We start from the raw sequence: 27,156 nt of genomic DNA, 5'->3' as shown, positions 1-27,156 counted from the left end.
AGCTTGAATTTCAAGTACATATTGTATTTCAAGTACAAGTTATATTAAGAACCTGTGGACACATTTCCTAAAGTAATTTTAAGAACAGCATACAGGCAATATAGAAAGTATAACTGACTCGGTCACTGGAAGAGTGGGTTTACAGCTTTGTATTCTTGGTCATCTTTATTCCCTTACTATTTCTATTCAAGTAACTAAAATGATACATTTTTGCTTTTCAGTCACTCAAGACTGCTTGCAATTGATTGCAGACAGTGACACGCCTACCATACGAAAAGGTAATAAAATATTCCCAGGAACGTTTCCACTTAGAATTCAATTCAGTCCAATTACCTGTTCATTTCAAGTCTAAAGATTGTATTCAAACTCCATCTCAAATCACCTATCTGCCTCAAAATTTCTTACAATCAGATTTAAAACAATACATTTATTTAAAATGATTGGGGAGTAAATATTTAGGCTAATGTAATAACCTAACAAAGAGAATTACCTTAAGGATACTAATACGTACAAATTTTAAATAAGTAGCACATGATAAAACAAAATCAGTACTAAATCAAATTCAGTAGTTTATTATTTAGAAATGATTTTGGCTTCTATGGTGCCTCAAGATCCTCTTCACAAATATTCATTCTCTGTTATATTAGGTTGTAGAATATTACAATAGGATGAAGATAAAACTGAACATACATTTTATATTAATTTATCAATAAGTATATGTACAAATAAGTATAACATTTTTGTGATAAATCTCCAGTGTGAAATTATTGCTTTATATTTTACATATACGGGTTAAAAACATACAATGTTCCAGTTACTGTGTGGGTATTGGGGCTCAGCAGTGAAACATATATATAGATCCTCATTTTTATGGAATTTACCTTCTCATGAAGGGAAAACAGAAAAGCAAACAAATGAATGAGTAAAATGTAGAATGATAAAATTAAATGGTATGGAGAAAAATAAAGCAGGCGGGGGGCAAGGGAATATTTGAGTTGTGAACCACAAGGGGGAGTTCAGAAGTGTCAGGAAATTAAGCTGGGGGCCAGGAGTGGAGACACAAGAAAGATAATGAATTTGGATTGGCCTTTGCAATGATTCCTGGGAACGCTATCTTTCATCTGTATTTTTCTTTGTGACTTTAATTATCCTAAATGTAACCCAAATACTAAAATATTTGAAATTCTCTTATTATTTATTGTTCTGCATTTTCCAAAGTCATATATTTGCAACTTTTATTAGGTAGCAAATTGTTCCCTAAGAATTAAGATAGAGCCAGAAGAAGACCCTAAGGACCAATTAAAAAATATAACTTGGAAAAGGTTTGTTTTACACATTTGGCCAAAACCAAAAATGCTGTAAATCATGCAAAAAAAATGCAGCTGCTCCTCCATTGTGAGCTTGAATTTCACAGAGTGTTGTGATCTTCCTGGTGTGGTGGCTGCTCTACATTGATCCTCCTTGGAAGATCTGGGTGCCTATCTGGGTGCTTTGCCATTTGGGCTGATGCATTGTGATGCCAGTAAACCTTGAACGTGTAAATGTTAGTGTGTGTGGACATTTCAGCAGTACTGCTTTACTGCATCCTATAAGTTTTGGTATGTTGTGTTTTCATTTTTATTTGTCTTAAGATATTTTTTGATTTACCTTTTGATTTCTTTTTTGACTCCCTGGTTGTTCGGGAGTGTATTGTTTAATTTCCACATATTTGTGAGTTTTTCAAATTTTCTCCTGTTACTGATTTCTGGTTTCATACCATTTTAGTCGGAAAAGATGCTTGATATGATTTCAGTCTTCTTTAATTTGTTAAGACTTATTTTGTGTCCTAACATTTCATCCATCTTAGAGAATTTTCCTTGTGCACTTAAGAATGTATATTTTGCTACAGTAGGATAGAATGTTCTCTATATATCTGTTAAGTTCGTTTGGTCTGTAGGGTTGTTCAAGTATGCTATATCCTTACTGATTTTCTTTTGGGTGATCTATCCATTGTTGAAAATGGGGTACTGAATTATCCTATTGTTGTTGTATTGCTGTCTATTTCTTCCTTCAGATCTGTTAATATTTGTTTTACAAATTTAGGAGCTCCACTGTTGAGTGCATATATATTTATATTTGTTATATTCCCTTGATGAATTGATCCATTTATCATTACATAATGACCCTCTTTGTCTCATGTGACAGGTTTTGTCTTAAAGTCTAATTTGTCTGATTTAAGAAAAGCCACTTCTTCTTTCTTGTTTACCATTTGAATGGCATATTGTTTTCCAACCCCTCACTTTCAGTCTATGTGTGTCCTTAAAGCTACAGTGAGTCTATTGTAGGCAACATATGGTTGGATTTTGTTCTTTCCAATCCATTCAACCACTCTATGCGTTTTGACTGGGGAATTTAATCCATTTACATTTAAATTAATTATTGATAGTGAAGACTTATTATTTCCCTTTTGTTAATTGTTTTCTGGCTGTTTCACAGTTCATTTGTTCCTTTCTTCCTCTCTTAATGTCTTTCTCTGTGTTCTTTGATTATTTTTTGTAGTGGTATGCTTTGATTCTCTTTACATTTTGTGTATCTACTACAGGTTTTTATTTCTGCTAACCATGGGGTTTACATAAAACAACCTAGTGATAATAGTCTACTTTAAGCTAATAACAACTTAACTTTGATCTTATCCCAGGACTGCACTGTTACTTCTCCCTCCCCTACACTTTAGCTTGTTAATGTGACAACTTACATCTGCTTATCTTGTGTATGTATTAACACATTATTGTAGTCATAATTCTTTTTTTAAAAAATACTTTTGTCTTTTAGCTTTTATATTTACTAGAGTTGAAAGTGATTTACAACTCATTATAGCCATTTCTCTCAGGTTGTTTACTGGAGATTTTTTTTCTTCCTTTGTGTTGTGTTTTCTCGATTCCTCATATTCCTTGTAGATTTGCTTTGTTGTCTGTGTATTTGAAGAAGCAGCTACTTCTCCCCATCTTCTTGGACTGATTTTGACTGGGATACACTTTCACTGTCAGCAGTGCTCAGTGTTAGTCACTCTAAGGCTGGGAGCAAAGCCCCTTTGCCTCCTTCCTTCCCTCCTGAGGAAAAGTATCAGTTCTCTGCTTTTCCACAATCATGACAAAAAAATTGCTGACTGTAAGGGGATGCACTCCCCTTTTTTGTTTCTAACTGTCTCAAGGGACCAAGATCTTTTGATTGTTCAGTGCTCAGTATGAGGCAAGATAGAAACCAGTTCCTCAGAAGGCACCCTGGGAAGCCATAAGGCCTTGTACACAGTCCAACCTCACCATCCCTCCATGCGAGAATCATGGGCTGAGGCAGTCTTCTTGGGGTGGAGCTAAGCCTGTTTGGAGGAGGGACTGATGTGAGTAAATTGAAATTGCTTTTCTTACCTGTATAAATATGACTGCTTCTCAGTCTGTGCTCCTCTAGGCTGCTTCTATTTCTTAGCTGGATCCTGAATGTCTCTTCACGGTATTTTGATAACAATATTATTGTTAAATCAGCATTTCTGTGGAGGGATGAGGGGTAAGTCTCCCTACTCTACCATGTTACTGGCATAATTCCTCATTCAGAACCTTAAATATGTCATCCCACTGCCTTTTGATGACATAGTTTCAAGTAAGAAATCAGCTGTTAATCTTATGGAGCATCCCTTGTACTTGAGGAATTGCTTTTCTCTTGCTACTTTCGAAATTCTGTGCTTGCCTTTGTCTTTCAGCTGCTAGTTATAATGCATCTTGGTATGGATCTCTTTAAGTTTATTCTCCTTGAAATTCATTCAGCTTTGTGGATATGTAGATTCATTCTTTCTACAAAGTTGGGAAGAGTTTGGCCATTATTTTTTCAAATATTCTTTCTGCCTTTTTCTCTTCTCCTTCTGGGACTTCTATAATGCATATATTAGTCTGATTGAGAGTGTCCTATGGGTCCTTTATGCTCTTTTCACTTCCTTTTATTCCTTTTTATTTCTGCTACTCAGACTGGATAATTTCAATTGTCCTATATTCAAGTTTGCCGATTCCATCTTCTGCCTGGTGAAGTCTGCTGTGTAACCTCTCCAGTAAAAATTTTATTTCAGCTATTTTAATTTTTAGCTCCACAAGTTCTTTTTAAAGAAAGAGTTTGGTTCCTTTTACAATAATTTTTATCTCTTAACTGATAGTGTCTATTTGTTCATACACTTTTCTCCCAGTTTTCTTAAGTTCTCTGTCCATGGTATCCTTTAGCTCTTTAAACATATTTAAAATATATAATATCTTTGTCTAGTAAGTCCAATATCTGGGCTTCCTCAGGAATGGTTTCTGCCAATGTTTTTCCCTGTGAATGGTCCATAATTTTCTGTTTGTTTGTATGCTTTATATTTTTCTTTGTAAGTTGGACAATTTGAATATTACAGTGTGGTAACTCTGGAAATCCCATCCCCAGGGTTTGCTGTTGTTGATTGTTGTAGGCTGCAGTTGTCCATTTGTTTATTGAATTTTCCAAAATATTTTTTCAAAAAAAAACTGTACTCCTTGTTCTGTGTGGTCACTGAAATCTTTTTTCTGTTATCTCTGCAGTAATCCTGTTGGAGATTCTTTTATCTCCAATCCTAATCCTGATAGAGATTTACTTTAATGCCAGGAACCAAAACCAAAACCAACAACAACAACAAAAACCAAACTCCCTTTTTCTGAGCAGATTATCTCTGGGCTGGGGCACTCCTTCAACATTTAGCTAGGCTACCAGCAACTGTGCCTTAGACTTCCCATCCTGCTTGAGCAAAGAGCAAAGATCAACTAGAGATGTTAGCTTAGGGTTCTTTCAGGCGTTTTCTGAACATGCATCCTGCTCTGGTCATGCACAATCCACTGCAGATTCCTTGGTGTATGTGGTAACACTTCAAAGCCCTTATTCCTTGAAGTATCTTCCTCCTTAGCCTCATCCTTCTCAGGCTTTTTGTCAGTCTGCTGCCTGCCCTATCCACCGTTCCTTGTTGCAGGTGGCGACAGGTAGTGTATTTCTGTAAAGCTTTTGACTGACATCAGTCTGAAGAGCTGCTCCCATCTAGAGGGAAAGTCCAGGCAAGTCCAAATCCAGAGTCACAGTGTTTTGAGAACAAAGTGAGTATTGCACTTCCTGGCATCAGCAAGACACCAACTGGAACTCAGGCCACCATCTCCATGGCTGCCACTAAGCTGGAGAATGAAGGGTGGTACATGAGTAAGCAAAAATACCACAATACTTTCTTACTGAAATTTATGCCTTGTTTCATTAAACACTCCCTTGGTTTCTATAAGTTTTTTACTAGATTTCATATATCCAAAAACATGGATTCTATAAGTTCTTGCAAGCTTAATTGCTGCCTTAGCAAAGGGACTTTTCTTTTTCTTTTTTTGATTTTTGAATTTTATTTTATTTTATTTTTATACAACAGGTTCTTATTAGTTATCCATTTTATACATATTAGTGTATATATGTCAATCCCAATCTCCCAATTCATCACACCACTACCACCCCCCATGCCACTATCCCCCCTTGATGTCCATACGTTTGTTCTCTACATCTGTGTCTCAATTTCTGCCCTGCAAACTGGTTCATCTGTACCATTTTTCTAGGTTCCACATATATGTGTTAATATACGATATTTGTTTTTCTCTTTCTGACTTACTTCACTCTGTATGACAGTCTCTAGATCCATCCACGTCTCTACAAATGACCCAGTTTCGTTCCTTTTTATGGCTGAGTAATATTCCATTGTATATGTGTACCACACCTTCTTTATCCATTCGTCTGTCGATGGGCATTTAGGTTGCTTCCATGGCCTGGCTATTGTAAATAGTGCTGCAATGAACATTGGGGTGCATGTGTCTTTTTGAATTATGGTTTTCTCTGGGTATATGCCCAGTAGTGGGATTGCTGGGTCACATGGTAATTCTATTTTTAGTTTTTTAAGAAACCTCCATACTGTTCTCCATAGTGGCTGTAGCAATTTACATTCCCACCAACAGTGCAAGAGGGTTCCCTTTTCTCCACACCCTCTCCAGCATTTGTTGTTTGTAGATTTTCTGATGATTCCCATTCTAACTGGTGTGAGGTGGTACCTCATTGTAGTTTTGATTTGCATTTCTCTAATAATTAGTGATGTTGAGCAGCTTTTCATGTGCTTCGTGGCCATCTGTATGTCTTCTTTGGAAAAATGTCTATTTAGGTCTTCTGCCCATTTTTGGATTGAGTTGTTTGTTTTTTTGATATGGAGCTGCATGAGCTGCTTGTAAATTTTGGAGATTAATCCTTTGTCAGTTGCCTCATTTGCAAATATTTTCTCCCATTCTGAGGGTTGTCTTTTCGTCTTGTTTGTAGTTTCCTTTGCTTTGCAAAAGCTTTGAAGTTTCATTAGGTCCCATTTGTTTATTTTTGTTTTTATTTCCATTACTCTAGGAGGTGGATCAAAAAAGATCTTGCTGTGATTTATGTCAAAGAGTGTTCTTCCTATGTTTTCCTCTAAGAGTTTTATAGTGTCCGGTCTTACATTTAGGTCTCTAATCCATTTTGAGTTTATTTTTGTGTATGGTGTTAGGGAGTGTTCTAATTTCATTCTTTTACATGTAGCTGTCCAGTTTTCCCAGCACCACTTATTGAAGAGACTGTCTTTTCTCCATTGTATACCCTTGCCTCCGCAAAGGGACTTATTTTTGAGCTTTCTACTCTGTCATTTTTCATGATGTTACTCTGACATCTATAATTAAATCTTTAGATAATATATATTGATTGTCTACTCTGGTCTGTAATAAAATTAAATATGATTTTTCTTTATTTTCTCTATCATTCCTGTCCTCCACCATCCATTTTTTGGATAGTGATATTATATTTCTTTTTTTTTTTTTTTTGATAGTGATATTATATTTCTTAATGCTCATCTACATACTGTTACAATGTTTATATTTCTATTACTTGATCTCTCAACTTTAATTTATATCCTTTGAACCCCAGCTGTTTCAAATGAGGCAATTGATGAATTTACTGTCAACATTTTTTTCTCCACTACTTCCTAGTATTTGCTAGTTATATAATCTCTACACTGTCATGGCATAAAACTGTTTTATTCTTTATCATCAAACCATCCTCTTTATGTGTTTTTACAGTAAATATATTCAATACCCATTGCAAGTCCTTTTGCTATGGTTTCCTCATTCATATCTTAGTTTCCTGAATTTCGTTTTCTACTAGTTTATTCAAAATCGCCACAGGAGAACAATGCTCTTTTAGTGTTTACATTAATAAAGCTGTTTCCTTGTAGTTTTTATACTTTAAGGACAGATGCCTGGGTATGAAATCCTCACTTTACCCTTTCTTTACCTGGGTAACTTGTAGGAATTTCTCCACTGTCTTTTGCCTTTGGCATTATATGCACTTTGAAGAAAACTAAAGTAAGAGAAAATTTTCTTCTCATAAGTGGCTTGACTATCTTGCCTAGTTACACAAAGAAGTACTTATTTTATTATATATCTGAAGGTAGACTATTGTGGTGGGTAGAAATATATTTCCTCAGACATGTCCACACTGTAATCCCTGAAACCTGTGAGTTTATTACCTCACCTGGCAAAAGGGACTTTGAAGATGTGATTAAGATAAGGAATGTGGGCATATTATCCTGGATTATCTGGGTGGTCCCAGTATAATCACAAAGATCCTTGTATGAGGGAGTTAACAGGGTCAGAGTCAGAGAAGGTGATGTGGCAATGAAAAGAGTTCAGAATGATGTGATTGCTGTCTGGGAAGAGGAAGGGCCACAAGCCCAGAAAAGCAGGCAGACTGTAGAAGTTGGAAAAGGCAAGGGATGGACATTCCAGTGTCCAGAAAGAACACAACTTGCCAACACGTTGATTTTTGCCCAGTGAGACTTCTGCTGTTTCAAATGGGAGATAATAAATGTGTATTGTTTTAAGCCACTAAGTTTGTGGTAATTTGTTACAGCTGCAATAAGAAACTAATAAAACTCTGAATCAACTTTCCCTAACACATAATGGGACTTTTAATTCTGCAGTAGCTCTATGTGGTTGTTCTGCTTGACTTTTTGTTGTTTTTGTTTTGTCTCTCTGGGTTCCAATTATGTACATGCTGGTAATTCTTTACCTATCTTTTATATTCTATAGTTTTACAATTTTTCTCAAATTCTTAACTCTTTTTTTTTAATTTCCATCTCATTTTGTTTTGTATGAAACCTATTTTCCCTTCTGAAACTTTTACTTTTACTTTCATTTAAGTGAGCACTTTCCCTCCCTAATTTCCCAAATTCTTTTAGCTGATATTGACATTTCCTGTATTGTTTGTTTGTAGATTTCTGTGTGTGTGTGAGGGACTCATCACCTTTAGTGAGCTGATTTTTCTGACTCTATGTGAACTTTGCTGCTTCCAGGCCATTGACTATTTCCTTTGCTTCTTCTCTTCACTTTTATGCTCAGCTTCAGTGTGATCTCAGTTGCTTTTGGCATCCCTTGCAGTTATTTTGGAGAACACACATCTATGTTTCATAGGATTTACAGGAGGTAAAAAAGGAGAGATGTGATTTCCACAATCATATTGATAGTGGAAGTCTCTTGTTTATTCTGTTTTTCAACATAATTATTTCATAGAGGCAATGACGAGATTTAATCTCACAGTAGAATTTGACACTTACTGATTCCCTTCTTTTTGAAACACGTGCTTTTCTTGGTTTGTTTCTCCAACCATGTTCCTAGCTTTTTTGGCCACTGCTTTTTCAACTTCTTTGCAGATTATTCTTAAATTTCTTAGTATTGATGTTTTTCAGATCTCTGACACAGTCCCATTCTCTTCATTCTTATTTCTTTGGCATTCCTAAATCCTCCTATCTTGTCACTTAACATGCATGTGTGATGGCTTAAATGTAGATCTTTAGCCCAGATGACTTTTCCGAGACCCAAGCCTATATATACTTCTGTCTACTTAACATCTTTTCCTGAGTATCTTGGTGGCATATCAGCGTGAACTCTTTAGAACTTTTCCCCAAGTCTGGTCTTTTTCCAGTGTCTCCTATTTCAGTAAGTGCTGACCATGTCTTCAGCTGTTCAATCCAGAATTCTGGGTGTCATTCTTGACTGCTTCCTCGAAGTCAGTATGTTAATCTCAAAACTTTATCAGTGATTCCTCATATATATAATTTGAACTAATCTGTTTTTCTTCATTTTCATTTCACCATCCTAGTATAAACCACCATCATCTCTCACCTTGGCTGGTTTCCTTGCCTCCAGTTTTGCACATTTCTTACCTGGTAACTACATAGAGATGTTTCTAAAACACAGATATAGTCATTTTCCCCCCACTGCTCACATCCCCTACAGGGCTTCTCATTGCCCTTCTGGTAGCTCAGCCTGCATGGCTCTGCCTGTCTGGCTTCTGTTTCTGTTGATTTTCCTAGTCCTGCCTCATCTACAGAATCAGGCATATGATTACGTGGATTTCACTGCTAAACTATATTTGTTCAATAAAAAAAAAAAACCCTATTTCTTTTTTAAAAATCCCTATTTCTTAAATTGGTTTACTTAATCTATCTTCAAAAAATATTATTAGTATCTTCTCCCTTAAAACTATTTCCAGGAGTTTTAAGATAATAAAATAGAAAATCAGGAGAAGTAACCAAATGTGATAGCTGTGATTGACAGCTGCTCTCTGGAGCATTTATATTCAGTTACTGAGGGAAATAACACTGGAAGTATAAATATTTGGGAGGAAATTTCCTATTCATAAAATAGAATAGAAAACAAATATTAATGAAATAGATCTGATTTTCCTATACAAATTTGTCATCCTAAAATTTATCTATAGGTCTTTCATATATGTCAGTACAGGAAAGATCTACTCTTTCAAAAGCAGGCATTTTCAGAAATACATGTAAATTATTTTTACATTTAAATACTGGCATTATTTTTATTTAATTTCACATATTAATGTACACAGTAATTTATTAAGTTTTCCAAAACATTTAAATATATCAAGTATTTAAAGCTGAGTGGAGCTGGGAAGTTCACACTTTATATACCAAGATATATCAGTATTTTAGCTGTTGACTAGCAAAATTAAGCATTAATACTCCTAGAATTTACTTCCCCTGACTGAAATAAAAACGCATAATATAAGATCTATGAGTTGGAGTTCATTCTGTGTCTTATTGAGGACTATAGCCCGGGAGACAGCCTCTCAGATAGCTCTGAGAAACAGTTCCAAAAAGGCAAGGGAAGAACCTGGATGTATCTAATTTTTTTTTTTTTTTCTGGAAAAAAATGTTTAGTCGAACATCAAAAGACGACTGCTAATCACAAAGCATAGACTCTCAGTTTAATGACTTTAGTGCTTTTCTGTGTATGAGGAGAAGATGTAAGAATCTGTGGTCATGGAGTTTTTCCTTTCCAAATTCCTAAATGCTATAAGGAGTGATTCATACTAGTTTAGATAAGCATCCTACAGAATAGTCATTTAGTGCATATTTTCTCGTTAGCATCTATCTGTGGTCTAACTAGCAGGCAAAAAAATCTAAGTGAGTTTTAAGCTGTAGAAACAGGCTTCCCTGGTGGCGCAGTGGTTGAGAATCTGCCTGCCAATGCAGGGGACACGGGTTCGAGCTCTGGTCTGGGAAGATCCCACATGCCGCGGAGCAGCTAGGCCTGTGAGCCACAATTACTGAGCCTGTGCGTCTGGAAGCCTGTGCCCTGCAACAAGAGAGGCCGCGATAGTGAGAGGCCCGCGCACCGCGATGAAGAGTGGCCCCCACTTGCCGCAACTAGAGAAAGCCCTCGCACAGAAACGAAGACCCAACACAGCCATAATTAAATAAATACATAAATTTATTTTTTTAAAAAAAGGTGTAGAAACATATTATAACATTTATGCTTAAGTTTATAATTACTTTAGCTTTTAATTAATTGTTCAGTCTGTTTTCTTTAATTAAAAATTCATTGAGCAGCACATGTTGATTGAGTGCATACTGTGTGCTAGGCGCCATTCTTGGCGTCCGGGTTTCCAGCTGTGACTACAGCATAGTCATTGCCTCGGCCTAATGGAGTATCATCCTTGTGTGTGTGTGTGTGTGTGTGTGTGTGTGTGTGCGCACACACGTGTATGTGTGAGGGTCGGTTGGGAGGAGACACATAGACAGTATATAAAGACAAGTAAATGTATACTCTCTCTCTCTTTAATAAGAATATTTCCAGCGAGGTATGATGAAATGCCAAAAGCAAAAGAGTAAATAAGAATATAAACCTAATAACTACTTGTTTTTCTTTCTATTATGATAATACAGCAGTGGAATTTGGTAAGAACTGGCTAATTTTATAGATATAAGTATTGTATAAAGAAATAGGGGATCAATTTCAAGTATGGCAAAAAAGTTTTTTTAGTCAATAAATATCTCTAGTCAGAATATAAACAAGCAGTTTTAGAAATATGTGTTTTATTTCAAGAGTTCATATTACCTCTATAATGGAGGGTGTTTCATTTCCAAGAGTTTCAGTAAGCAGGTAATAAAATGCTTTTAAAAAACAATCGAATGCTAGTGACTAATTGCCTAGTACCCCACCATTTTGAATTATTTTATGTGTAAAGTTGAATTAGTTAACTCAATAAATATTTGCTGCATCTGCTGTGGGCCAGGTATCATTTTAGGCCCTGGGGAAACAGCAGGGAACCAAACAGAAACAGTCTCCAAACTCAGAGAAATTAGAGTCTATGATGTGTATAGTTTTGAAGGGGAAGGAAAGCCCTTTGTGGTCAGAGTACCAAATAAGTATCACTTCCATGAAAACAATCACGTTCAGTCATCAGCTTACATTTTACAATAATAACAACCATGATATTAATTTTTCCTCATGTTTTCAGAACTCTACCTTAAAGAATGCTTTGGGCACGTGATCTTTATTTAAACAGAATTTAAAACTACGTCATTATAATCTTTTCACTGAAATAATATTTTATAAAATCAGGTGGTGATGAGATTACCTCTGTTATTTGTAAATGAGGAGATCTTTATTCGTGGACTGTCATTACCCAGTGTGTGGCACTGGAGAGTTTTCATTTAAGGAAATGGATTCTCAGAGACCGTCCTTGTGGACAGCAGATTGGGGGGATCAGACCTGCTTCGTGTGTCGGGGGGAGCATTCACTCCTCCTGAGAGATGGAGCCATTCAGGGGAGCACAGAAGAGGAGTGGAGATCTGTGGGGTCCCCTCCTGCTGCTTCCTCTCTCCTCTCTCCACCCACCCCTCCCTCTCAGCTCCCTCCCTCTGTCTGTGGAATGTGATCTTGGAGGGCTGCCTTAAGGAATTGTTTCATTGTAACTTGAATTCACAGTGTAGTGGCTTTGTTGGACCACTCAGGTTCTTAATTCCTCAGAAATATTCAGAAACTATGTGGTTTTTCTTTTGTATTCTTCCCTCGAGAATCCTATTTGGGAAAAGTTCAAGTAGGATGGTTTTGCCTTGGGGACACCATTGAAGTGGGCATGTTCACTTAGCAACTGTATTTACGAACATGAAAGCATTGTCAACTATTGCATCCTAGGGCTCCCCCTTAGGAAAATCCACAGGGGAAAATTTCCTTTATGTTCAATCTAGGACAAGTTGTTCTTTTCTTGAGCTTCTGTCATACCGTCTTGTAGACTTCTGAATTTTATTATTGATTTTGTCTCTCTTTTTGTTACGACCAAGGTGAAGCTTGGGGACACATGTGGTCCAACATTGCCAATTATATGGGAACATTTTTTATATGATTTTAGACTACCACAGTTTCATTTTACTATTTTTTTCTTGTACTGCCATTTCCCTAATCTTCTTTTCCCTTACTTTATGCCATTTTATTTATACCCCAAATTTCCCAGCCCCTAGCCTCAGGGTCCGCTGTTTACTCCAATATATGCATAACATGATGGTGGGAAATCCAGTGACCTTAGCGTGTGAATTCACCGGAAAGTAGTGTTTACTCTTTCAGTGGGCATTCCAGCTCAGCCATCTGCACCCCTTTTGCCGACGCATTTCTTTGGCCTCTGTCTTCTCTCTGCCTCTTTATCCAACTCTTGAGAACCGTGGCTCTCCTGCCACTCCCCAAGTGATGTTTGAGGGATAGTGGAGGAGAATTGGTGTATTGAACAGAAACCACTTCAACTTGAACATTACAGATGATTATCACAACATTCCTGGACCATTTCCTAGGAGAGGTTGTGTCTCAGTAATTTCTCTTCCTCTCCTTATTAAACTCTGTCTTATTGCCATGTTGGGGAGAGGGTGGCTTCCTCCCCATATTCTTTGCTAAACTCTCCACGTACAAACTCCCTCCTCTCTGGGAAATGGAGGGGAGCAAAATTTGCTGCCCCAAAATGTGTCTCTTTGACATGAGGATTAATTTAGGCTGATTATTTTTAGCGATTATTTTTAAGAAGACTCAGGAAGTTTTTCTTGTTACCTCTCCCCTTAACTGCCTAAAAGAATTTGGATAGAGGACTTGTTCCTAGAACAGAGCCATCATGAGAGACGTCTGCAAAGAATATGGGCTGAGGGTAGTGGGGGAGACTCTGGTAGGGCTTAGCGACCAGAGCCCACTCTGTGTCCCACTGTCTCTGGTGGCCCAGCAGACATTTGTTTTTCCATCTCTTTGTGAACCCGTACCCCCAACATCCTCCTTTGTCTTTAGCTGAAGATGGTATTCAAAGTGAGGGCTTTGCCCACTTTGGGGAGTTACTCAGTCTTCCTGGGACTCTCCCATGTATGCATATTATTAAACTTTTGTGTGATTTTCTCCTGTTGATCTGTCTCATGTCAGTTTAATTCTTAGACCAGCCAGAAGAACCAAGAAGGGTAGAGGAAAATCTCTTCCTCCCCAACAGAATCAAAGGAGAACCAAAAATTTCTCTTGGTGTGTTATTCAGAGACAGTTTGTCCATTTTTTTGGCCTCAAACTGTCCCATCCAGACCAGACTGTATTTTGAAAATTGCTGAAATACAGAAGAAATCAAAACCCCAGACATTACATATGAAGTGTTTGCTTTCAAGTTCCTGTATCTGATAATTGCCTGGGTGAGTATATAAACGATGGCTGAGAAACCAGTGGAGGATTGTGATTTCTCTTCTTTTCCCCTTTTTTTAAAAGATGAAATTCTCCTCTAAGTTTCAGACTTAGTTTAGCAGCTAAGTGGAGGTGAAAAACTGCTTTTCTCAGTTTTTTTTTTCTTATAAATCATTCTCTTCATTGTAGGAGCTTACACATTTGTTCCGTGGCTTCTCAGCTTTAAAAGAGGAAGAGCCCTAGAAGAAAGAGAGAATAAAATATTGGTCAAAGAAACGGGTTACTTCTTTATATACGGTCAGGTAGGTTCAGCCCTAATGCCGCTGTCTCTGTCCAATGCCTCCCATTTTGTGCTGACTTCTGACAAAGTTCTTTGGTTTGTTTCTCAGGTTTTATACACCGATAACACCTTTGCCATGGGACACCTAATACAGAGGAAAAAAGTCCATGTCTTTGGGGACGAATTGAGTCTGGTGACTTTGTTCCGATGTATTCAAAATATGCCTGAAACACTACCCAATAATTCCTGTTATTCAGCTGGTAAATAATAGTTCTATATACATAGCCAGAAAGACATTCCTCAATATACTGTGTGGTTTTTATTATCTTGAATGATAAACTAGTCTGTTTTAATAGAGACAAAATCATTATTAATAGGTTTATCATTTTTATATACATTTAGAAAGGGCAGTAACTTCACAGCGATCCACACTAGAACAATCGTAAGCTGGGTTTTCTTCAACCTGTAATAACAATGCTGGAATAATAAGAGAATGGTAACCACGTGCCAGGCACTTTACCTGTGCCCCTTCCTTTAATCCTCCCTGTGGAAGGGAGGTGGGGTCTGAGGCACGGAGAGGAAGCACACGTTGTCTTAGGCTGCACAGAACTTAGTTTAAACCAGCCGGTCTGACCCCAGTGGGACTCAAAGAATCTCTTCTTTACCTCCTGCGGAAGAAGTGCCTTTGGCCGGTTTGAGGGTCAGTGGCACAGTGGCTTTGCTGGTGTCAATGGACACCAGGTGGATGCGTTTGGGATGTGAAAGTGTAGGAGTGAGGCTGCATTTCAACTCAGAAAAGGGAAAGGGCAGGCTCGCTTCATTTCAGGTCTGTTTGGGCTGTAATTGCCATCGGAGCCTTCATTTTGTCTTGGGGTAATTTCAAATTAATCGAGGCCAGTATCTGAAAAAAAAAAATTGCCTTCGACACATTTATTTCTCTCTGGTGATTTTGACACATCCATTCAGGACCCCGAGGAATGTCTTCCCTTCCAGACAGTTAGCACGAATGACAGTGTGGAACATGGGGTGCAACGGGGCTGTGCGATTTGAAGCACTATGTTCCGAAGGCGTTTACTGACAAAGGCACGATGAAACAAGTGAGAAAGCAAAATAGTTCCCAATAATGGAGACAATTGTCATCCTGGATCCACAGGCATAAATAGCTTTGACAGGGTGATGAGGAAGTTTACTGAATTGGAATTCCCTAATTTTCAAAGAGAAATGTTTCCCTGCAGCCAGTGGTAACCAGTATTTTGGTGTTGCAAAATATTTATAAATGGTGAGGTCACTTCAGTCTGTTATATTTATTTACATTAATTAGTACTTAGAGCTTTACAACACACTCTTTTTCAAATTTTCTAATCATCAGCCCCTCATGGTTACTTTCTCAGCCAGATTTCCTAGGTGCCTTACTTTTTAAGAGTAATTAACTTGACCTTAAAGATATTTCTCAGTGCTAGTAGCTTAGTATTATTTACGAAAAGTGTTTTCTAGGAAATTTCAGGTTTTCAATCTTTATCTGTTCTAGAACGAATTTGTTTAAAACCATTAAAAGCTACACATTGGTGTATACGTGTATAAAGTGCTTCCATAATAATCTGGAAAAAAATTAAAATGGTCCATTTGAGGAGCCCAACGAAGCTGAATCTTATTATTTCATTAACAAGTTGAATGTGTTTATTGTAGAAAAAGTTAGAGCTGATTGCTATAATCTGGAAGAATTGAAATAGCCCATAACTCAGTGTTGAAATTTTAAATAGAACCTACTTTGAAACGTAGTTGGTTCACACAGACTTTATTTTGAGAGTTACTATTACTTAATGATCTGTGATCTATAGCCTTTGTCAAATTATTAGATTCTCTTCAATCTCTATGATACTGACTAATCCATTCAACAGATAACTTCAATCTTTTTTTTTTCTACTACTTAATGTAATCATCAAATGCCTTGCCAATCCTAAAAGTGTACACTTTACCCTTAACAATACCTAAAACTATGTTCTTTTGTTTGTTGTCTGTCTTGGTCTATTAACAAAAAACAAGATCCTTGGAGACAGACGCTTTGGTTATTCTGATCACCGCCCCATGAGGGCCTACGAAGGTGTCTGGTATATCTGAGGTGCTCAGTAAATAAACACCCACTGGCTATTGCTGCAGAACACCCAGGTGCTTTGGCTTGACAGTGGAATAGAGGTTAACGTAGATGTGTTCCTGTAAATACATTTTCATGGCGTGTTAATGAAACAATGCAACTACTTTTAAAATTGTTAGTTGAAAGGACTGACAATTTAGATGCTATTTCCTTTGTTATTTCCTTGGTTTTATTCTCTGCCCCTCCTCCTCTTTCTTTTTCTTTATCTTTTTCTTTTAAAATGGAGTCAAGAATGACCTGATATACTGAGTGTAGTTCCGGAGTTGTGTTTTGTATTCCTGAATCACAGGCTGCATTATTGTAAATTAGGCGCATGCATGCAGATTAGTTGATCAGTTTTGAGAAGCTAATTGCCTTGTTGCTTTTGATTGTAAAAACAAGTATGGAAACACAAATTACAGAGGGCTATAAAAGTAATCCAAATGACTCCTCACCCCATAGTTTGTACTCTAGAGAAAGACTATGTTAGCAGATGTGCTTTGTGAATAAGTGGGGTTTTGTTTTTCACTTTTAAATAATTTATGCATTTTGTATGCACATTTGAAAGTATATTTAGGACTATGCAGTATATATACGTGGGTGTGCTCATTTTTTTGTATTTTTATTTAACATTATTTTTTAAAGATTCCCATGTCAATAAAATGAAGCAAAACCACTTTTAACTATATAACCTTCCATCAAGGGACGTGCTATGAATTCCTAAACTTTTTTTTCTTATAGTTAGATGTTTGGTTCCTGTTTAGATTCTCCATTTTACAAACAGTAGGTGACACATCCATTTATGTCTGTTATAACTCCTTCTGCTTGTTTCTTTTACTTTTTTGTGGGGGGGGGTGCTGTTTAGGCAAATAATAACTGGTTTAGAAGTCCACTGGTGTAATTTGAAGGGTGAATGCCTATGTTACTATTTTTTTCCAAAACAAAGTAGTTGTCTTTAATATTCTCCCCTCCCCCTCCTTTCCTGCTTAAAGTTCTTGCAAATCATTCTTTTCCAGGCATCGCAAAGCTGGAGGAAGGGGATGAGCTCCAACTGGCAATACCACGCGAAGATGCTAAAATATCCCGGGATGGAGACGGCACGTTTTTTGGTGCACTGAAACTTCTGTGACCTACTTACACACCTTGGCGTGGCTATTTTCCTCCCTTTCTTTGTACCTCTAAAGAGAAAACACTTAACTGGAAATACCAAAAAAAAAAGGTAGTTACCATAGCCTGGTTTGCTGAAACTAGACCAAAACAGGAAACTTAACAGACAACCACAGCCAAAGTGTGTCATGTGAATTACAAGAACTAGAGCCCGTTTAAGGAAAAATAGAACTAGAAAGACTTTTCGCTATAATGCCATGTTGAACACCTTAGTCAATAGTTTCTTACCTTGGAAGAAGCACAAGATTCAAAGGGGCAGTAATCATTTCTTCAAAAATGGTATCCCACTGTTTGCTATGGAACAGCGCCCGTGCCTGTAGGACATTAAGACATTTGGGGGAAATCTCAGGATTTATCCTCTATTTTTATGTTAAATACCCTTTCTCCTTTTTCAGTTAATATTGAGGAAACTAAAAAAAAGAAAAAAAGTATAGAAATCTTGCATTCCATACATGAAAAAGTAACTAAAAGTTTAAATTTAAATATCATATTAAACAATCGGACTCAAAATAGGATATAAGTACTATTTAAGTCTTTTAGGTTTATTTCAAGTTTGCAATTTTTAGCTCTAATATCATATATTACCCGCTGGAACACTCCTGGACATCTTTCACAGGAGGGAAATAATTCTCTCATGTGTTTACACTTAGGTGTATTTTTTATAGCTAATTTCAGTTACTTCAGAAACTTTTAATGTAGGGTAATTCCAATTCATGCATATAAGCATTAATTGAAAGAAATAACTATAGGTGTTTTTACCTAAAAATAAAATCTGCCATAGAAGTTAATAAGTACATTTGTAATAATGTAACATCATTTCCCTTTATTTCCTATCCTTCTGTTTTAAACTGCTGGTATTGTAGTTCACATATCCCAGCCTTTAAAAAATACTCATGTTATTAGCTTTACAGAGGTTGAGGTTTAATTAAAGTTCTTGGCATCCTGAGTATGTTATATGCCATGTGCTTGTTCCAAAGATTATCACATGCCAGAAGACATTGTCCTAATTTTCATTTTATAGACTCATTTTTGAGAATGCTGTAATACTTATCTTTTATAACGTCATGTGTTTTGCTTATATTTTTAAATGTCATCAGTTTAAACAGTTTACTTCATTGTTTAAACAGATGGAAAAATAGACCCTGGTCTACACTAGTTTTCCCCAGTTTACATTAAAATATTTTTAAAGGTATTTTTTTCAAAACAAAATTATTTTTATTTTGTGCCTAAAATTAAACTTTGTTTAAAACTGATTTCTATAGTTTTGGCTTTTTGGTTAAAATAAAATACACTTTGCAGTTTATTCTGTTTTACAATATTGTAATAAAAAAAGAAGTGATAGGTGAGGTAGAAGTTTCAATACTAGAAGGAAGTCAGAGATTTTCTTAGTGTTGCTGCTAAGTAGATTGCCAAATAAAAAATGTTAGTGCCTTTTGCCTCATTTTTGGATTGTTTGTCTAACACTACTCATCTTTTGGTTTCTCTCCATAACACTGAATGTTGCCTTAAAAATTAGGTGCATGCAGGGAACTATAGTCAATATCCTGTGATTAAACCATAATGGAAAAGAATATGGAAAAGAATGTATATATATGTATAACTGAATCACTTTGCTGTACAGAAATGAACACAATATTGTAAATCAACTATACTTCAATTTAAAAAAAGACTAAGTAAAATGATAAAAAAAATTAGGTGCATAAATTGTAGAACATTATAAAGTAGTATGTGTTAGGGTATGATATAAAGTATTTGAAGTCATAAATATTTTACATGTTTCAAAAAGGATTTGGTCACCTCAATACTATATATATAAAGTTATGGATTAAATATTTCTTAGAGCCTAGGTTAAAAAAAGATAAAACTACATTGTAATAGGCTTGCACCCTAATCTCTTGTAAATCTACAGCTTGCAACATTTTTCTTTCTAAATGGCTTAGCATATTTTGTCAGCAGATGTAGAATTCAGCCACATAAAATGGTCTTAAATCTTATTTTGCTTTCTGTTCAAACCAGCCTTAAAATGTGAATCTTATCTTCCTCGTCAGTGAAATTGTGAGGAAAATCAGACTTTGGTTGAGTCAAAGTTTATGCAGTTATCAGGAAGTTGAATTAAGTCAGAAAGAGAAAGACAAATACCATATGATATTACTTATATGTGGAATCTAAAATATGACACAAATGAACCTATCTATGAAACAGAAGCAGAATCAGGGACATAGAAAATAGACTGGTGGTTGCCAAGGAGGAGGGGGGTGGGAGAGGGTTGGATTGGGAGTTTGGGAATAGCAGATGCAAACTGGTATATATATAAAATGGATAAACAACAAAGGTCCTACTGTATAGCACAGGGAACTATATTCAATAACCTGGGGTAAACCATAATGGAAAAGACTATGAAAAAGAATGTAGATATATGTATAACTGAGTCACTTTGCTGTACAGTAGTAATTAACACGGTGTTGTAATTCAACTATACTTCAATAAAAAATAAATTTAAAAAAAAGATCAGGTAAATAGAGGTGTGTGGAGATGTGACCGCAACAGTGAGTGAGATTGCCCAAGTTCAGCCTTTGCTATCTTTCCTCCAATTTATTTTAGCAGAAAAGGATGTTATCCTGGGATTTCCTACGAAAGAAAATTTCTAAGGTTTAAGTATATGGGCCCAGACCAGATACTTTTCTGTCTTAAATCCGAAGTCAAGATTCGTGGTGCTACCTAATCACCCAGTGAGGGCCCTCAGTGCATTAGCAGAACATGCTGAGGAAGTAATGTGCTGGCCTCGCTGGCGCCTGGAGTAACCCCTCCGCTGGCTGGTCACCGAGCAGAGAAGCTCCTCCCAGTGTACTCTGTTATGGGTGCAGTGACCTACTGATAGAAGGGCTTAATAAATCCTATTGTCATTCGAAGTCCGAACCAGAAAATATTACTCTGAAGATGTCCCTGCCCTAGGAGACCCGTGCAGCCCCCTGACGTGTTTGGTTTGGCTCCCATGTTGCTTTGCAATTTTTGAGTTGGTTTCTAAGATAAAAATCTAGATTCATTACATGAAACAGGACACTCAAATTTCTTTCAGAAATACAGACATTTTATTTTACAGCCTTGGAGGGTGATATATAATATACGTACAATAATACTCAGAATCTTTAGGGCACGGTTTGGTGATGCGTTTTTACAAAGTGGACCCCTCCTGAGGCCACCTCCCCAATCTCAGCACAGGACATCACCAGCACCCCGAAGCCTGTCACCTCCTCCCCGACTTTAAGTAATCACCATTCTGACTTCTGTCTTCAAGGAGAGTTTTGCCATTTGAACTTTATGCAAATGGCACCTCACGGGATGTCATCTTCTCAACATCTGCTCACCACGTTGTGAAATCTCTCCACACTGTTTCCTGTAGGAAGGGTTCATTCTCTTTCTCTGCTGAATAGAATTTCAATATATTTGTCCATTTTACTATTGAAAGACCTTTGGGCTATTTTCAGTTTAGGGCTATTATGAGTTGTGTTTCTGTGAATATTCTCTGAAAATATTTTGGGGACCCTATGTACCTATTTCCGCTGGATCTATACCTGGGAGTGGAATTGTTATGACATAGACTATGCATATGTCTGGCTTCAGTTAATACTGCCAAAACGATTTCTGAATGATAAACAATTTCCAGAAAATCACACAGAACCGGGCTATTCAAGGCCACAATTGACAGGGCTAATTTTTCTCTGCCCACTGCAGCCAGACAAGTGCTCTCTGCTTTGCTGCAGACCCCTGGGAGTCTCTTTGCCCCCCTGTTGTCTGTCTGGCCTGTGCTAGGATCCTGGGGATTATAAAGAGAGTTTACTCCGGATATCTGTGGGCTCATTCACTTTTCTAAATTAATTTTGTAAATATGCATAAATCTGATTAACTTTCACAGATTCATCATGGTTAAAGGGGGTCCAAGATCTCTAGGCGTCCATCAAATCAGCTTCTCCTTTCTGGTTTCCCTTCTCCTGTGGAGGAGGGGAGGGCCCCAAGGGCTGGCATGGGGCCCTCAGCAACTCCGAACACTGGGGATGTCCCTGCTCAGCCATGCCTGGGCCATCAAGAAGTGAATGCAATTTTCTTTTAAGCTCCGTTTGAGGTTGTCTTTGATTTCCTCCTCACCTTCCCCATCGCTAAGTTGACTAAGTCTTTTGTTACTTAAAAAAAAAGGAAATAATGTTTGAGATCATTGAACAAATAAAGATAATAAAATTGTAGAAGGATGTTAATAACAGTTAATGAGTATCAATTTGTTGTTTATTTAGATTTATTTTACAATCTTATGCTAGCGTGATCCTCACCAATACTTAAGATCATGTATTTAGAGTATGCGATACTTTTCCTGCATACTTAATTCTGTGCACGTGAAAAGATTTTAGGCAGTTGTTTAGTTTTTGTTTTATCTTGTGTTTTTAGACCCCGCTGCGATCACACACTGTATTTAAAACTAATCACAAAGGTGGGAACTAATGGGCTGAGATGGAGTGGGTAGCTCTGTGTGAGGGACTGTTAGGTATGGTGTTATGATATGGAACTGTCAATTTAGATCTCCCAATGGCTAGTTAATTTGTCACTTTAAAGGACTAAACAAACAAGATCAACAGCACAAAACTATGATATATCTGGTATTCCGGAGTACAAGTTGATTAACTTTTCTGGGTCTTACTTTTTCTATCTGTTTAGCAACGATTTTTTTCACAAATGAATGGGAAAACTCACAAAATCCATTTTAGACCACTTCGAGGGAAACACTGATTATATCATTACCTTTAGGCATGTATTTATAGTGGTAGAATGTATTCTATGAGAACTTTTTGGATAAAACATTTTATTGTGTGTATATGTATATAAAACTTCGATAGTGACTCTAGACCTTGTGCTTTTCAGACTTTGGCTGCTTTGGGTGTTCTGTTGCTCCTTTCTTTCAAGCTGTCCTTATTCACAGCTATTCTGCCTGTTACGATGCTTTTCCATGTTTTCTGTGGCAGAGGGTCTGCCATAGTAACTGCAGTAATGAGTCACATTTCCCTGTGGCATAGATATCGCTGCCGTTGTTTTCCAGGTCAATAAAAGAACCACAAAGTGGCCAAAATGTTCTGCTCCTATCAGACCATCACATTAACATAAAAATGTGTTAGAAAAGTCTCGTGGTTATAAAGGAATTGCAGTTTTTAACATTATAGTTCCACCTTTAAATACCAAGGGAAATTTCTTAGCAGATTTTCGTATGTGATCACTGCCTGTAACAGTATTCTTTTTAGGCCTATGCATTTGCACAGCTTCAGAATATTACGTAATTATTACATCTATTATTCCATGTTTTCCATTAATAGCAATTGGCGTATAGGTACTAAGTGCTTTTGCTTAAAAGACACCCCCATCCTCAAACACACACGTAAGAGGAGGGATTTGAACCGGAATTCAAAAGAAGGAAAGAGACATGCACTATTCGGTTTTATTTTAGAAAAAATGTGAAAGTTAAATTGGAAGGAAATTGAGAAATCTAGTTTTATTATTTTGTTTTAACATCTCTTGAATAGACCAGAAAAAAAGAAACCAAAACAGAGAGAAAGCGGCCCCCTGGGACTGGGAACACCTCTCCTGCCCTTCTTCAGCCCCATGGGAGCCTCCTTCGGCCCAGTAGTGCGAATGGAAAAGGAAACACACAGCCCTGACCACATCCTGCCCGGAGGCTACGTGTTTCCAGGATTTAAGAGGCAGGTGGGGTGAGAGCTTCAGTGTGGAAGCAGAAGGTTGCCCTAAATTTAACTTGATGGAAGGAGTGAAAGGAACCAGGATTCAGGAGATCTGCAAGAAAGCAGAATAAGGGGGAGTTTATGAGAAAGAAAATGTCCATGGGAAAGAGTCTCCGGGGCTGGGGCTGTCCGTATGGGAGCAGCCTACAGGTGTGAGCTGGGGCAAGTAGGGAGATGGGGGTGTGGTCTGCTCACATCCCTCAGGACCGCCCCTACCTAGCCTCTCTCTAAATGCTGAGAAAGGATTGATCCTCTTAAGGGGTCTTGTCAGGGAGGAGCATAGGGTTGGGGGTCCCTGGTCCCCCACTGGAATAGGAGCCACACTCAATATGAACAGGACTGTGTGGGTAGAGAATCACTTGGAAATGAAAACAGCCCACTTTCTCCTTTTGCATTTCAGAGAAGCCTATTGCATAATACATAACAATTTGACTCCCTTGGAAGTGAAGAAAATTTGATTATTTTTTTTTGAAGTGTTAACCTCAGAGTTGACAGGGCTGCCCGATTAGAGTCTGAAAATCACAGTAAAAGTGAACAAGACATTTCTAAACAGCTTCCCGCCCACGGAGGTTTCCCCTCTGCCACCTTGGAAGGTTGTCATCCAGCCTCGGAGGAAAACACCTCCAGAGAAGACAGCCTGCTTTAGTGCTGAAATCCGCATCTCCTTCGGGAAACTAGGATGCGGTCTGTGCTTTCAGAGATTCCTCTCCCCACATCCCAGGAGAGGAAATTCAGCACTTAGCAGAAGTTCCTTTTAACCCCCATTATCTGAGTGGATACGTCCAGCCATTTGGAAGAGTTTGGAAAGCTGCAAGAATTTTCATTTGTGAAAATTAAAACTAATTGGAGTTCTAGCGGTTGCTTGAGTCTTATCTCAGGGAATGGGTGGTCCGCTTGGGCCTCATGTAGGAGGGAGCCTGCTTCTGCACATGCGGTGAAAGAGCCCCCGGATTTCCCACTGTCACCTGATAGTGAGAAACGTGCAAAAGGTCAAGGAAGGAAGTGTCAAGAAACTAGAAATTTCTGTACAAGAGAAAAAAATGAAAGCCCCTGCCCCCAAAACAAGTCAAAAAAGACATAGAGGAAGAGCAAGGAAGGAAGGAAGGAAGGGGGGAAGGAAGAGAGGAAGGAAAGAAGGAAGAAAGGGAGAAAGGGAGGGAGGGAGGAGAAAAGGAGGGAGAGAAGAGGGAAGGAAGGAAGAAACTTTTTCAATATTTAAAGAGGCATAACATGCCAGAGGGTAAAACTAGAATCAATGGATAGAACTTACAGAATTTTTTCTTTTTTTAATTTAATTTTTATTTTATATTAGAGTACAGTTGATTCACAATGTTGTGTTAGTTTCAGGTGTACAGCAAAGTGATTCAGTTATACATATATATAAATATATATATATATATATATATATATATACACATTATTTTTCAGATTCTTTTCCCTTACAGGGTATTACAAGATATTGAGTAGAGTTCCCTGTGCTATACAGTAGGTCCTTGTTGATTATCTATTTTATATATAATAGTGTGTATATGTTATCCCTCCCGGAATTTTTTCTTTTTTAAACAACTTTTTTAAGGTACGAATGACATACTATAAAATTTACCTGTTTAAAATACATTTGAAGAGTTGTGCAGAAAGTGACCACATTTAATTAAAAACCTTAGGAACTTGAAATTATAGTCTCAGGAAGGAAAGGGAGAGGCTTAGGGAAAGATCTAAAATGAAGAAGAAAAAGAATTTTCTGAGAAAAGATTTTGCGCATCCTTCTATATTAAAATTGATTTAGATTTACAAAAGGTTACAAAGATAGTACAGTGTTTTGTACACTCCTCACCCAGCTTCCCATATAGTTAGTGTCCTACATACATGACATCGTCACAACGAAGAAACAAACACTAGTACGTTACTGTTAACTGAACTCCATACTTTATGAGGATTTTATTGGCTTTTCTACTGCTGTCCTCTTGCTTTCCTGGATCCAACCCAGGGCACTTCATTGCATTTGGTTGTCACACCCCCTTCGCCTCCTCTGATCTGCGACTGTTTCTCAGACTGTCCTTGTTTTCATGGCCCTGGCAGCGTTGAGGGTGTTTTGTAGGATGACCCTCAGTTTGGGTTAGCCTGATATTTTTCTCATGGTTAGGATGGAGTTATTATGCCTTCTGGGGAAGAACACCAAAGAAGTGCCCTTCTCATCACATCAAATCAGACAGAATCACCTGGCTAGGTAGTGTTTGCCAAATTCCCAAGAGATCACTTGGAAATTCATGTTTCTCACTACTTTGGAAACACAGCAGTGTCTTACCTCTGCCTTGTTGAGATGTTGTACCCATGTACAACCACCAGAGGGAAACCGAGAACAACTAAAGTAAATTGTCTTTTTTTTTTAAAGTCTTTATTGAATTTTTTACAATATTGCTTCTGTTTTTTGTTTTGGTTTTTTAGCCGCAAGGCATGTGGGATCTTAGTTCCCCAACCAGGGATCCAACCCTAACTCCCTGCATTGGAAGGAGAAGTCTTAACCACTAGCCAGCCAGGGAAGTCCCAAATGGTCTTTTTTTTTTTTTTAACATCTTTATTGGAGTATAATTGCTTTACATTGTTGTGTTAGTTGCTGCTGTGTAACAAAGTGAATCAGCTGTATGTATACATATATCCCCATAGCCCCTCCCTCTTGCGTTTCCCTCCCACCCTCCCTATCCCACTCCTCTCAGTGGTCACAAAGCACTGAGCTGATCTCCCTGTGCTATGCAGCTGCTTCCCAATAGCTAGCTATTTTACATTTGGTAGTGTATATATGTCAATGCTACTCTCTCACTTTGCCCCAGCTTACTCTTCCCCCTCCCCATGTGCTCAAGTCCATTCTCTACGTCTGCGTCTTTATTCCTGTCCTGCCCCTATGTTCATCAGAACCATTTTTTTTTTAGATTCCATATATATGTGTTAGCATATGGTATTTGTTTTTCTCTTTCTGACTTACTTCACTCTGTATGACAAACTCTAGGTCCATCCACCTCACTACAAATAACTCAATCCAAATGGTTTATTTTTAAATGTAACTAAGTGGGTAGAGAAATACTAAAAATGATAAAACCAGGAACTGGACAAGAGTTAAAAGACCAACCAGACCATTTTAGTGATTTCTCAATCACATCCAACTCCTAATGAAAGCTTTGCAATGTCACAGTTTCTCCTCTGTCCCGTGTGACACAGACTGATTCCTGTGGGGTTGTTCTAACTGGTTGGTAAACCTGGAAAATGTGGCCAATGTGTAAAGTCCGCACAAGTTAGGGGCAGAAGGATGGCAGGGAGAACCTGGAGAAAGGAAGTTTGGAGGACAGCCTCCTTCCTAAGTTTTCGTAGAAATCTCTTCCCATCTCTGACTTTTTAACCAGGAAATGGTGAGCGGTAAGTTTTAATACCTATATAGAATGCATACTGTCTACACCTGTTTAATTTAAAAAATCATTTATCTATATAACCGCACTAAGCCAATTTGTACACACTATCTAATTTTTAATTAAAAAAATTAATAGACAATTTTTTAGAGCAGTTCTGTGTTGGCAGAAAAATTGAACAGAGAGAGCCCGTCCACTTAATCATCACCACCTCAACTCCCCCTGTTATTAACATATTGTATTTATGTGGTAAATTTGCTATAATCAATGAACCCATACTGATACACAATTATTAACTAAAGTTCTACAGTTTACATTAGGGTTCTTGGTGTTGGACAGT

At 37.5% G+C, this 27,156-nt stretch overlaps 1 protein-coding gene across 3 annotated transcripts in view; it reads left to right on the top strand.

Moving 5' to 3' along the window:
* The window catches only part of TNFSF13B (TNF superfamily member 13b), a 52,420-nt gene extending 26,330 nt beyond the window's left edge, over positions 1-26,090 (top strand). For 2 of the 3 annotated variants that reach the window (XM_082435289.1, XM_082435288.1), the window contains 3 exons: positions 222-278; positions 14,253-14,603; positions 17,491-26,090. In XM_082435289.1, coding sequence (XP_082291415.1) covers positions 222-278; positions 14,253-14,603; positions 17,491-17,603 — 521 coding nt within the window. In that variant the 3' untranslated portion in view covers positions 17,604-26,090. The remainder of the gene's footprint in view (positions 1-221; positions 279-14,252; positions 14,604-17,490) is intronic. The other variant, XM_082435290.1, reaches the window with a different exon arrangement.
* The last annotated feature ends 1,066 nt before the right edge of the window (positions 26,091-27,156 follow it).

Source organism: Balaenoptera physalus, assembly GCF_965194825.1.
Source record: "Balaenoptera physalus genome assembly, chromosome: 18".
Taxonomy (NCBI): domain Eukaryota; kingdom Metazoa; phylum Chordata; class Mammalia; order Artiodactyla; family Balaenopteridae; genus Balaenoptera; species Balaenoptera physalus.
Note: the sequence above shows the minus strand (reverse complement) of the source record. Positions and strands in the feature narration are given on the sequence as shown.